At 40.8% G+C, this 13,535-nt stretch overlaps 2 protein-coding genes across 6 annotated transcripts; one reads left to right on the forward strand and one right to left on the reverse strand.

Moving 5' to 3' along the window:
- Positions 1–5,750: 5,750 nt before the first annotated feature.
- LOC115192464 (polymeric immunoglobulin receptor) lies at positions 5,751–8,922 on the forward strand. Of its 2 annotated transcripts, XM_029750985.1 has the most exons (7): positions 5,760–5,823; positions 5,917–5,985; positions 6,530–6,859; positions 6,985–7,311; positions 7,556–7,823; positions 8,038–8,138; positions 8,312–8,922. In XM_029750985.1, exons 2-7 carry the CDS (start codon positions 5,937–5,939, stop codon positions 8,365–8,367), a joined length of 1,131 nt encoding a protein of 376 aa, XP_029606845.1. In that variant the 5' UTR covers positions 5,760–5,823; positions 5,917–5,936; the 3' UTR covers positions 8,368–8,922. The 2 variants fall into 2 exon arrangements, with proteins under 2 accessions (XP_029606844.1, XP_029606845.1); XM_029750984.1 differs by having other exon boundaries at positions 5,751–5,985.
- Positions 8,413–11,846, reverse strand: LOC115192465 (CMRF35-like molecule 1). Of its 4 annotated transcripts, XM_029750990.1 has the most exons (7): positions 11,671–11,846; positions 11,150–11,476; positions 9,630–9,959; positions 9,294–9,372; positions 9,102–9,214; positions 8,938–8,976; positions 8,758–8,835 (listed from the first exon to the last, which is right to left on the reverse strand). In XM_029750990.1, exons 1-6 carry the CDS (start codon positions 11,819–11,821, stop codon positions 8,954–8,956), a joined length of 1,023 nt encoding a protein of 340 aa, XP_029606850.1. In that variant the 5' UTR covers positions 11,822–11,846; the 3' UTR covers positions 8,758–8,835; positions 8,938–8,953. The 4 variants fall into 4 exon arrangements, with proteins under 4 accessions (XP_029606848.1, XP_029606847.1, XP_029606849.1 ...); XM_029750988.1 differs by lacking the exon at positions 8,938–8,976 and having other exon boundaries at positions 8,413–8,835; positions 9,102–9,205; XM_029750987.1 differs by lacking the exon at positions 8,938–8,976 and having other exon boundaries at positions 8,413–8,835.
- Positions 11,847–13,535: the final 1,689 nt, after the last annotated feature.

A 13,535-nucleotide genomic window follows, 5' to 3' on the forward strand; every position in this document is an offset into this window, starting at 1 on the left:
GCAATTCACAAATATAGAACCATAGTTCCAAAAGTAGACCAGTGGCAACCCATCATTTAGGGCATGCGGGGTAGAGCCTACCTGTTTAGCAAAAAATGATATATATATGTTATATATTTATATATATATATATTTTGTTGTTGCCGGTTTTGCATGTTATTTTTGCATTAATACGTGTCACATATCAGTTTGCAAACAACGTAAAAGAACAACATTGAGTTAATAAAGCCACATACAAACATGGTCTCTTTTTTTGCTTTCTTGAGTAAGGCAGCTCCAAAATGCAGGTGTTTCAGCCTAGCTCAGTGCTTTCTGTGTTGGTGGGTCAGCCAGCGGAAAATACAGAGCGTAGGGGTTGGTAATGTTCTCTACTTGTGCTGTGATTGGCTCAGTGTTCTGTCACTCATGGGGACACTACGTCACCACAAAATCTACAGGGAGAGCTCGGAAATTCAAGCCCCTTGGGTGCTGCCATAGATTTACATTAGAAGTCCCCATCCAAGACGTTTGGCCACAGATAAAATGACGTCAAATCACGTTATATCTACCGAAACTTTGATTGCATTGATCATGTCAATATTATACTTTCAAAATCTTAGCTAGCAAGCTAGACAAGCAGTCATCGTCATGAATCAAGTTGAAAATCTACTGGCAAATCCTTGTCATATGAAGAGAGATTATAGATAAAATGTATTGGTGCTCATCGGCCATTGGACATAAACATTACACAACAAGTTGGAAATCTCAAATTCAACAATGATTGGTTTGGAAGAAATCAGTGACTAACTGCAAGCGTTGCAAAGCAGTATCAAAAAGGAGACCGGGGGTTGCTAAACCTCGGTCCCTGACAGCAAAACTCACAGAATTCACAATTGTGACCATCAGTCTTGAGATTAGAGAGAGAACCCAGCAGATTGCACCTCCTAGAGATGTAAACGGCTTGTTGAAGTGAAGTAATCACAATTCTACCTTGAACTGGCCGGTGCTCCCCCCTTGTCTGGTTTCACAGAACCTGATCGAGTCACTAAAATGAACCAACAACGTGACACTGAACACAGGCTCTTTATGACTGACTTTTTAAAACTAATCTGAACAGGATTTCACTACCCTGTTACACAAAATACACACAGTAACACCATTTTTTTGGTATAACAGTATCACAAAGGAGATCAGCCGGGGGTTGCTAATCGCTGGTCCCGGAGAGCTCTAACAATTGTGTGTTCAGTAAACCGAATGGTTACTTTTCCACCAGGTCAACACTGCCAAGGCGGATGTCACTCGAGTTTTAAAGATGTAGTTTTGCAGCTCCACCGCACAAACCACACACAGCTGATTTGGTTTTCCACTCTGCTGACCTTGTACTTACAGAATTCCTGACTTTGTTCAGACTCTATCTGCCACGGTACAGAAAGGCCATTGGTGTCTGATGGTATACCGGTATACATTTTTTACCAAGTCAACTACAACAAGACCAATATTAAAGACCAATATTATTACTTGATGATACAACAAGGCTCTTTATACCGGAATCTACATACTTTTGTATATATAGTGTACAAAATAAATAAATAATAAAAAATGCATGAAATGAAATGTATGCACTCACTACTGTAAGTCGCTCTGGATAAGAGTGTCTGCTAAATGACTAAAATGTAAATGTAGTGTATGTGGACACCCCTTCAAATTAGTGGATTTGGCTATTTCAGCCTCACCCGTTGCTGACAAGTGTATAAAAGCGAACACACAGCCATGCAATCTCCATAGTCAAACGTTGGCAGCAGAATGGCTGTCTTAGGATGCCACCTTTCCAACAAGTCAGTTCATAAAATTTCTGCCCAGGTAGAGCTGCCCCGGTCAACTTTAAGGGATGTTATTGTGAAGTGGAAACGTCTAGGAGCAACAACGGCTCAGCCGCGAGGTGTTAGGCCACACAAGCTCACAGAACGGGACAACATTGTTGTTACTCCACAATACTTACCTAATTGACAAAGGGAAAAGAAGGAAGCCTGTACATAATACAAATATTCCAAAATAACTAAAGTAATAATACAAAAAATGTGTCAAAGCAATAAACATTTTGTCCTGAATACAAAGTGTTATGTTTGGGGCAAATCCAATACAACACATTACTGAGTACCACTCTCCATACTTTCAAGCATAGTGGTGGCTGCATCATGTTATGCATATGCTTGTAATTGTTATAGCTAAGCACAAGTAAAATTCTAGAGGACAACCTGGTGTAGTCTGCTCTCCACCAGATACTGGGAGATTAATTCATCTTTCAGCAGGGCAATAACCTAAAACAAGGACACATTTACACTGGAGTTACTTACCAAGAAGACAGTGAATATACTTGAGTGGCAGAGTTACAGTTTACATTTACAGTGCCTTGCGAAAGTACTCAGCCCCCTTGAACTTTTCGACCTTTTGCCACATTTCAGGCTTCAAACATAAAGATATAAAACTGTATTTTTTTGTGAAGAATCAACAACAAGTGGGACACAATTATGAAGTGGAACGAAATTTATTGGATATTTCAAACTTTTTTAACAAATAAAAAACAAAAAAATTGGCCGTGCAAAATTATTCAGCCCCTTTACTTTCAGTGCAGCAAACTCTCTCCAGAAGTTCAGTGAGGATCTCTGAATGATCCAATGTTGACCTAAATGACTAATGATGATAAATAGAATCCACCTGTGTGTAATCAAGTCTCCGTATAAATGCACCTGCTCTGTGATAGTCTCAGAGGTCCGTTTAAAGCGCAGAGAGCATCATGAAGAACAAAGAACACAACAGGCAGGTCTGAGATACTGTTGTGGAGAAGTTTAAAGCCGGATTTGGATACAAAAAGATTTCCCAAGCTTTAAACATCCCAAGGAGCACTGTGCAAGCGATAATATTGAAATGGAAGGAGTATCAGACCACTGCAAATCAACGAAGACCGTCCCTCTAAACTTTCAGCTCATACAAGGAGAAGACTGATCAAAGATGCAGCCAAGAGGCCCATGATCACTCTGGATGAACTGCAGAGATCTACAGCTGAGGTGGGAGACTCTGTCCATAGGACAACAATCAGTCGTATACTGCACAAATCTGGCCTTTATGGAAGAGTGGCAAGAAGAAAGCCATTTCTTAAAGATATCCATAAAAAGTGTTGTTTAAAGTTTGCCACTAGCCACCTGGGAGACACACCAAACATGTGGAAGAAGGTGCTCTGGTCAGATGAAACCAAAATCGAACTTTTTGGCAACAATGCAAAACGTTATGTTTGGCATAAAAGCAACACAGCTCATCACCCTGAACACACCATCCCCACTGTCAAACATGGTGGTGGCAGCATCATGGTTTGGGCCTGCTTTTCTTCAGCAGGGGCAGGGAAGATGGTTAAAATTGATGAGAAGATGGATGGAGCCAAATACAGGACCATTCTGGAAGAAAACCTGATGGAGTCTGCAAAAGACCTGAGACTGGGACGGAGATTTGTCTTCCAACAAGACAATGATCCAAAACATAAAGCAAAATCTACAATGGAATGGTTCACAAATAAACATATCCAGGTGTTAGAATGGCCAAGTCAAAGTCCAGACCTGAATCCAATCGAGAATCTGTGGAAAGAACTGAAAACTGCTGTTCACAAACGCTCTCCATCCAACCTCACTGAGCTCGAGCTGTTTTGCAAGGAGGAATGGGCAAAAATTTCAGTCTCTCAATGTGCAAAACTGATAGAGACATACCCCAAGCGACTTACAGCTGTAATCGCAGCAAAAGGTGGCGCTACAAAGTATTAACTTAAGGGGGCTGAATAATTTTGCACGCCCAATTTTTCAGTTTTTTATTTGTTAAAAAAGTTTGAAATATCCAATAAATTTCGTTCCACTTCATGATTGTGTCCCACTTGTTGTTGATTCTTCACAAAAAAAATACAGTTTTATATCTTTATGTTTGAAGCCTGAAATGTGGCAAAAGGTCGAAAAGTTCAAGGGGGCCGAATACTTTCGCAAGGCACTGTATATATATATTTTGCCCTTTTTCTCCCCAATTTCGTGGTATCCAATTGGTAGTTACAGTCTTGTCTCATCGCTGCAACTCCCGTACGGACTTGGGAGTGGCGAAGGTCAAAAGCCATGCGTCCTCCGAAACACAACCCAACCAAGCCACACTGCTTCTTGAAACAATGCCCACTTAACCTGGAAGCCAGCCGCACCAATGTGTCAGAGGAAACACCGTACACCTGGCAACCGTGTCAGCCCAGCCCACCGCAAGAGTACCTAATGCGCGATTGTGCAATTGTGCGCTGCCCCATGGGTCTTCTGGTCGTGTCCGGCTGCGACAGAGGCTGGACTCGAACCCAGAATCTCTAGTGGCACAGCTAGCACTGTGATGCAATGCCTTAGACCACTGCACCACTCGGGAGGCCCTGAGTTACAGTTTTGACTTAATCTACTTGAGAATCTATGGCAAGACCTGAAAATGGTTGTCAAGAAATGATCAACAACCAATTTGACAGAGCTTGGCAGAGCTTTGAAAACAATAATGGGCAAATGTTGCACAATCCAGTGGATTGCTCTTAGTCTTTCTTACCCAGAAAAACTCACAGCTGTAATTGCTGCTAAAGGTGCTTCTAGAAAGTATTGACTCAGGGCTGTGAATACGTATGTAAATGGTTATTCACACGATAACATTTTTCCAAAAACATGTTTTCACATTGTCGTTATGGGGTATTGTGCGTAGATGCGTGAGGAAAAAAAAAGAATCCATTTTGAATTCAGGCTGTATAACGCAACAAAATGTGGAATAAGTCAAGGGGTATGAATACTTTCTGAAGGCACTGTACCAAGGGAAGTCAACCTCTCAGTGAGAGAAACCATGCACAGAATGCTCCACAAAAGAGGAGAACACGTTTGACTCACCTCCAGAAAGCTAATTCTGAAGCGTTGTTCACCGTGCACTGGTGAAAACCTTAGCATCCCATCCTCATCACCATCTATAATGGGGATTTCAAGGTGAATAAAAGAGAGGAGCAGTCGCAGATAAAGTCTATCAAAATCAATCTGCTTTCATATAAGTTGCAACAGGGAGACACCTCCAGCACAGAAGCAGAGAAAATGTCAAAGGGGAGATTTTAAACGCCACCAGCAGAGCCACACAAGGAAGAATACGTGTCAATGCTGTCAGTGTGACAAGAGTTTCTTCAGAGCGGCTCACCTGAAAACCCATCTCATTCACAGTGGTACCAAAACACTAGTCTGCTCTAACTGTGGGAAAAGGTTCAATCAGGAATGAAACTTAGAAAATCAACATTAGAGTAAAGTTGTAATGAACCTCCATCTGTAGAAGTACAGATATGATGATGAATGTGAGTAGTAGGTGAATAAACAACTTAATATGAATTATAATGAATTACAAGAACACAACATGAGTTATATTAGAGTGGTATGAATTGGATCATCATTAAGTGAAATCATCTAATTCAGTTCCCAATACACTAAAATAAAATTATTTTTCCTTGTGATGTGACTTAGACAGACTTCCATTGGTGGTTGTCCATTGACTAACTTGATAATCTTCTAACCTCATTCTGACCAAACAAACTGTGGCAATTGTAAGTTGCAACACTTATGAACACGTGTAGACATTCCAGTACAGTGTTGCACAGTAATGGGTTACCATAATGCACGGACCTGTTACTCATAGGAAGTTTCATTGTGTGTCTGACGCACTCATTAGGAAGTGAGAGTCAATGTCCTTGCAAATGCAATCAGACCCACTGATATGTTAAGATTGATTTGCTAGGAGACACTGTGAGCAGACACACTGATGCGGATTGCACCAGCTCACACATCTACATATTACTTTGACATGCTGTACACGTCTATTTGACTAAGGAGAGAGTAGACTAACATTGGTATTGACACAATTAGAACAAATAAGTACACATGGTTTCTCTTTATCTTCTCATCCTTGTCTTTGTCCATGGACCATCAGGTGAGCCTCTAATTTACAATGAATATGTATTATACTGTATGTTGATGGATGTCTTGGAGGTCTCTAACTTTTGATAGTTAATCAGATTCTAAAGGGTTTTTAAGTCTTGGGTGGTAATTGCATCAAAATCCCTTAAAGAATTGCCTTGGTAATTTCTAAATATTGCATTCCCTAAACAACAAAATATAGACCTACACATAGTGAAAAATAATCTATGTTTTAGAAATGTGTGCTACATTCAATACTGTTCTCTTGTATTAGAGGAAGCAGTATTAGCATACTGTGAAGAAAAAGGAAATTGTTGTGCAATGTTGGCCTGTGGTGTCTTAATACCTCACTGTCCACCCTATATCCCCCCTTTTCTTATGAGTAAAAATTGTATTATACTCATAAATCACGTTTTTAGAGATACAAACAAATATTTGATATTTTAGCTTTTCAATAGACAGAATAAACCATTATCCAGCTTATTCTAATACAGCTTTCACAAATATATTTGAAATGGATGTCACTGAGCAGTCTGCTATCTATTCATTCAACACAGGTTGCAACAGCCTGTGGACGGTGACAAAAAGTACTGCAAAGAGTGGCGGAGCCATCACGATCCCCTGCCACTACCACCGCATGTTCAGAGACCATGTCAAATACTGGTGTAAGGGCAGAACCTGGCCCTTATGTACTGTGATGGCAAGCACCGACCCAAGACGGAACAGAGGAGGCATGTCAATCACAGACATCCCAGAGGAGCTGGTCTTCACTGTGACCATGAAGAACCTACAGGAGACTGACACCAACAGGTACTGGTGTGCTCTGAAAGTGGGTGGGATAGGCAAGCCAGATGTCAAAGTATCCGTGGACCTCACAGTCACCCAAGGTAAGCTCCACTTGAATGTACATTTTTGACCTTACACTACTTTTTGCATTGCATCATTTCTGTAAAAAGTCTGGGGAAATGTAGCATATTACAGCAGTAATAATAATGTATATATTTTCCATCAGGCTCTCCTGATCTGTCAGTGGTTGATGAGCTGGTATCTGGTGAGGAGGGGGGCAGTGTCAGTGTACAGTGTCTCTACAGTGACACACTCAGAGGCAAAGAGAAGAAGTGGTGCAGGAGTGGGGACCGGCATTCCTGTCAGACACAGACAGATACTAGCCAGAATGCATCTGTTGTGATCAGTGATGGCAAGAGGGGAGTGTTCAATGTGACAATGAAACAACTAGAGAAGAAAGATGCAGGCTGGTATTGGTGCTCTGTTGGAGACCTACAGGCTGCAGTTCATATCAACGTCACTCAGAGATCCACAGCACACAGGAACACTGCAGGTCAGTTGATGCTGGTAGAGTGAAGCACTGTTACGCTGTAGTTTGTTTGCACCACCTTATGCTTGTGCTGTAGTATTCTGTTGTTTTTTTTCTTCATCAATGAGAACATTGTTATACCGAAAACACCAACACTGAAGTTGATATTTGCAGTATTATTTCAGAAGCAAAATAAGATTATTTTTTTGTTTCATTTCTGAAACAATTTTTTGGTTTCATTTCTTCCGACCCATGTTTCCTTCCACAGAAGCAGTGACTACTCCAACGCTGCCCATGTTACACTCCGCATTCTCGACATTTGCAGACTCCACAGCTACCTCTGCCTCAAAGACAAACCCTTCTGCCACAGTAGACTCTGCTCTGACAACATCCTCATATGGCTCTGCAACTCCCTATCCATCCGTCTCAGTTCCATACATCACAATCCATTCTTCCACACTGACTTCTTCACTAACAACAGTACAACCTACATGCTGTCCTTCTACTGAATCTACAGCTACTTACAAGAAAATCAGGTATGTTTTGATTGATACTCAAAGAATTCTATTCAAAGTTCACTATTTTTGCTGCATTACTTCTATGCTTTGCCACAAGATGTCACCCTCTGTATGAAAATTGATTTACATGTGAGTCAAGTTACGGCTTCTAACTTGTGCTGCTTCCTCAAATTACAACTTTTCTTTTTGTTACCATTCTTTGATCATGATTTTATGTTTTTTTCTATTTTAGAAACCTGCCCTGGCATGCTCTTATTCTCATTGTGTTGGCCATGGTGTTGTTGGTTATTGTTGTTATGGCTGCAGTTAACATCTATAGATATTCCAGGAATAGTAAGTGCTCTTCTCCTTCAACTTTATCATTTCTCTTTCGGCTCCAAAATAAATAAATACATTTTTAGTGTGTTTTCTTGGGAACATACTGTTTCATTTGTTAACCTGACCATTTCATCACTGTTATAAAGCTACCCCATCCCTTGACTTGTCTCTCTCTTATCTCCCGTCAGATATCAGACCTGTGGAAGGAGAGATGACTGAGCTGGTGATAAATCAAGATCAATAATATCAATTAAAAGAGCCTAAAAATAAATTTGGATCATAAAAATTACTGTAAGTTTGCTTTAATATCAACCAAAATAATCACATGTACAGTAAATGGATTGTAGCAATAACATACAATTAGCTAGAGAACAGAGAAAAAATGCGTGAAACATTAAACAATTTCAATAGATTATTCTGTTGTGGCTGCAAAATCATGAAGAACCATTCAAATGAATTGTCATCATAAGAGCACACACAAATAGATGTCATGTGTAATTAGCTAACGTTACAAAACAAATCAATAACTGAATTAAAAGTTAAAGAAAGAGAAATGTGACTACACATTATTGTACAATAGCATTCATCTTTAGGTAAGGTTTGTATCTTTATAACAGAACTGAAAGAGCTATAAACATTTGAAGATGTCTTTCAAAAACCTGACATACTGGAGACTGAGATGATCGTATGGATCCTAAGACAGACTGCATCCCTAGGTGAGGGGGATTAAAATGATTAAAATGACACACATTGTCATGTTCCGTTAATTTTGTACATTAAATGAATAAATACAAATGCAGAGACGTTGATTTACCTGTTTCCTGTTTTCCTTAGAGTTCTTTCCTGTTTTTGTCTGACATAAATAGTGTGTTAAATTTCACTTAAATAAGTCAATAAGTATAATCTAATCATACATGGTCATTTTTTATAAGATATTTGGACTCAACGATTTAAGTGATAAAAATACATAGCACTTACTTTGGTAGTCTCTCATCACCAGAGCTGCTAGGATAGTGCATGCCAAAAATAGCAGGCCAACAGCACTTTTCAGCAGAATTTCCAGATATCTCTCCCAGTTCCAACTAGAAAACCCCCCCAAAAAAATCTAAATTAGCCTCTCTGTTACAGTATATCTACACTAATGAAAAAAAGCTATAGTTTCACCTCCACCTTGAGTTATCATCCTCCGTTGCTCTCAGAGTCAAGCCCAAAGGGAAAGTAATCAGGTTCATGGTTGGGGGAGATATTGCTGTGAGGGAAAGGACATTTGAGTCATTGATTTGTGTAGCAAGCATCACATGCAGAGCACTTGTAAATGAAATATAAACAAGTATTATGATTATTGTTATTATAATTATTATTATTCTCTTGTTTCAATAAATGTCTCTTGAAAATGAAAGATGTACAAGGTACAATGGTTTTCCGTCTGCGTTATTTGTATTCTGAAGGGGGCTACAAAGCCTTAAATGTGAGTGATAGTGAATCTGTGACTGTCTATCAGCTTACATGTGTTAGTTGCATTGAGGACTGAGATGTACACCGGGATCTGCTTGTCTCCTGCTATGCACCAGTACCAGTCGGTATCGTTCATCTCCAGATGTCTCATCGTCACAGTGAAGGTGCGACTCCATGTATTGATGATCAAATCCATGCGGTCCTGAGACGCCCGTTCTCCCTCTGCAGTCAAGCAGGAGCTCCAGTTCCCTGCAGGTGTCCCGTTCCTACACCACATCTTCTCACTGTCATCCATGATGTCACTGTAGAGACACTCGGCTGTGGTGCTGTTCCCCTCCTTACCAGACACCATGTTGCTCCTCACTGACACATCTGGGAAGCCTGGAATATGGAAACACAGAAACAATACAGACAAAGCAAGCTCAGTCTCGCGCATCACACAGAGATCCAGGGTTGGGGTGGATTAAATGTATATTCAGAGGTGGGCAGTATATCTGTTACATATATTTCAATTACTTCAGAGTATTTTGTCATTTATAATACACTGGGCTGAACTAGACTCCAATGTATTTTGTAACAAATACTTCTGTGGCCCCCTTTCACCCTACATTGGTATCAGAAATCTGTTGGAACTATGATGTGATCATCTGAGAGCATCTGCTAAAATGAACTACATATAAATGTAGTAATGTAAAAATGAACAATTGCAAAGGATGCTGAGTATTATTCTATGCCCTGAAACAAAGACAATAATGACTACCCACTAATGCAGTTAATTTTGGTATGTTCATTTTCACAAATACATTTACATTTTGGTAATTTAGCAGACACTCTTATCCAGAGTGTCTTAGGGCTCTATTCAATCCGCATCGCGGAAGTTCAGCTTTACAGCGTGATTAAAATTTAAAGGCAATGTTCCCGCTTTATCGGAGACTACCTTCAGATTAAACGCTGCATACTGTATGTCGGCTCAATCGGAAATGACCTTTACATTTCTATCACGGAATCTGTATAGCTTTACATATTGAATAGATCCCTTACTATTTACAGTTAGTGCATTCCATTAAGGTAGATAAACAACATATCACAGTCATAGCAAGTAAAATGTCTCTGTAACCGTTAATGAGGATGTTGTTGCTGTTCAGGCAGGCTACTTGCAAATTCCAATTCCAATTTTCCTCATAGAATTTTGTATTTTTTATTTTCATTTTCATTGAACTTTTATTTAACTAGGCAAGTCAGTTAAGAACAAATTGTTATTTACAATGACGGCCTACCCCGGCCAAACCCGGATGATGATGGGCCGAATGTGCACCGCCCAGTGGGACTCACAATCACGGCCGGATTCGAACCAGGGACTGTAGTGATGCCTCTTGCACTGATGCCTTAGACCGCTGCGCCACTCGGGAGCAGCATTGAAAAGAATTGGAATTGGAATTTCAGTGTACTTCCTGAATTGACTGCAATTGAAATGGAATTTACCCTGCAGAGATGTTAATGACATTTTGTTTTTGAAAGCGTAGCTAAAATCCAACCATGACAAAGCAGGACTATGATAAATATTATATCACCTGCAGTGACAGTCAGTGACAGAGATGCCATGTAGAGGGGGTTTCTTCCATTGTCCACAGCACACACATACTCCCCTGTGTCCTGAGTCTGTAGGTTCTGCATGGTCACAGTGAAGACATGCTGGCTGGGGTCATCTGTGATGGACACATCCCCTCGTCGCAAAGGAAAGTCAGTACGCACTATGGTAGCGCAGTCTAACTCTCCCTTCACCCTGCACCAGTATTTCACATCCTCCTTGTACCTCTGGTCATAGGGACAGAGAGCAGAGAGAGACTGGCCCCTGTAGAGAGTGACCTGGCTGTCTGTCACGTTACTGTTCTTTGGACCTGTGAGAAGAACAACTACATACTGTATGTTGGCAGAGATTGGGCTAAATCACTTAAAACCAGGAGGGTGATTAAATCAAAATCTACATGGGTTTATGGGAGACATGATGATGACACTCAGTTCTTCATTGGAAGTAATTGTAATAACGACTTGGGGTGCTGTGGACAAAGACAAGATAACGAGGGCAGGTTACCTGGTGGTGGCACGTGGACGACCTGTTGTCCCCTGTCCTCTGCTGAGCTACAGATCTCCTGGCTGATACGTTCAGAGATCTCCTGCAGGCCTGAGAATTTCTGGACAAAGAACACATTTTCGCGACGGCCAGTGATCTTGTTCAGACCCATCAGGGAAGCATTGGCGCCCCGATAGCATACAGAGACACACCATGATTCTTTAGCTCTTCCAGTGACGCTCTCACATTCTCATGGAGCTCACTGCCCATAATGACCAACCCAACCTTAGTCACTGATTCTCCTCTGACACCCTCCCTCTCCTCCCTGAGAAGGTCACTCATCATCTCCAGTTGTGGGTCAGTCTCTGTGGTCGAACTGTTTGACTGTCTCAGATTCCAGATGTGCTTTAGGATCTCCCTGTTGTTTAGGGGAGTGCTGAGGTTGAACGCCGCTGTGTCACTGTGTCGACTATATAGAACTAGGCCCACTCGAACCTGGTCCTGCCCCAGGTAGAAGCAGTGCAGCAGTGATCGGAGGAAGTCTTTGATAAGCTCAAACCCCTGAGGCATGATGCTCTGGGATCTGTCATCCAGAATAATCATGATATCGATGGATGCTCCCTGGGAACAGACTGGCAGAACAAACATGAATTACAAGTCTACCTAATTGTTTAAAACATAACGTATGGCATTATGTTGTAATATAGCAAAACTTATATGTTTAGAATACACTACGGATGGAAATGGAAACTAATTCAACAAACATTTCAGGGGAAGGAAACCTGAATATAACTCCTAGTCATTCACACTCCAGGCTGGTGTAAGTACATGTCAGGTTGCTGGACACCCTCTCCTCTGCCAGGTCACAGAGCCTCTGGGCAACATACGGGACACTGCTCTTCATGTCTCCAAATGTATCAATAAGGAACACATTCTCTGGATTGCCAGTGATCATTAACAACTCTTCCTTTGAAGCGCCTTGAATACCAATGCCCATGACAGAAACGCCATGTTTCCTTAGAACATGTGCTGACACTACCATGTCTAAGGGATCAGTGGATTCTCCATCTGTGATAACAATTCCAATTTGGGGAACACCCTCACTTGCCCTGCTGCCTTTAACCATCTGAAACAGAGCCATCATAAGCCTCAGGGCCTTTCCAGTATATGTTTCACCTCCCATTTGTACAACAGAGTAAATACCCTTCAGGATTTCACTTCTGTTCATATGATCATTGAGCCTGAACACAACTTCTGGTGATGAACTAAACTTCATCAGACTGATTCTGATATGGTCGGTGCCCACAAACAAAGAGTGCACCAGGGTATCCAGAAACTCCTTCATCATCATAAACTCTTTATATCCTATGCTACCAGATTCATCCATCAGGATAACAACATCAGCCTTCACTCCCTGTGGGAAAACTGAAAGAAAAGCTATTTGTCACAAACTTGATGATAGTGTAACATTACAAATGAACTATATAAGGATAAACTACTGAAAATGTTTGATTACCTTCTCTCTGAGCTTCTGCCACTTTGCTGGGGTAGACAATCAGAAGAATGACAAATGTCCATTTGGGCCCCATATTCACGCTTTTGTTGAAAGACAAATATTAGAAATACATAGCTATTTAACCTGCAACTAGACAAACTCAGATATGTTTATTACTAAGACTACTATTTTATTACCTTGTTACCCCTATACCATTACTATGACTACTAATGATGATTAAATATGTGTTGCTATATTACTTACCTGATTCATCAAGAAATGTAAAGAAGATGCCCACTGTATTTTAACCAGAAATCCTCACTCTCAGGTTTGACTGTACACCCCTTATAGTTTGCAGGTCATGGGAAACACAAATCTTCTCTGCCAGCAA

This window comes from Salmo trutta, chromosome 4, assembly GCF_901001165.1.
Source record: "Salmo trutta chromosome 4, fSalTru1.1, whole genome shotgun sequence".
NCBI lineage: Eukaryota > Metazoa > Chordata > Actinopteri > Salmoniformes > Salmonidae > Salmo > Salmo trutta.

Excerpts from the sequence above, each read along its gene's own strand:
- LOC115192464 (XM_029750984.1), top strand. The coding sequence starts at position 5,937 with ATGGTTTCTCTTTATCTTCTCATCCTTGTCTTTGTCCATGGACCATCA. Across the intron at positions 6,860-6,984 it reads GGACCTCACAGTCACCCAAG|GCTCTCCTGATCTGTCAGTG; the intron begins GTAAGCTCCACT and ends ATTTTCCATCAG. Across the intron at positions 7,824-8,037 it reads GCTACTTACAAGAAAATCAG|AAACCTGCCCTGGCATGCTC; the intron begins GTATGTTTTGAT and ends TTTCTATTTTAG.
- LOC115192465 (XM_029750987.1), bottom strand. The coding sequence starts at position 11,821 with ATGGGTCTGAACAAGATCACTGGCCGTCGCGAAAATGTGTTCTTTGTC. Across the intron at positions 9,373-9,629 it reads CCTCAATGCAACTAACACAT|CAATATCTCCCCCAACCATG; the intron begins GTAAGCTGATAG and ends TTTCCCTCACAG. Across the intron at positions 8,836-9,101 it reads GGTGATGAGAGACTACCAAA|GGATGCAGTCTGTCTTAGGA; the intron begins GTAAGTGCTATG and ends CCCCTCACCTAG.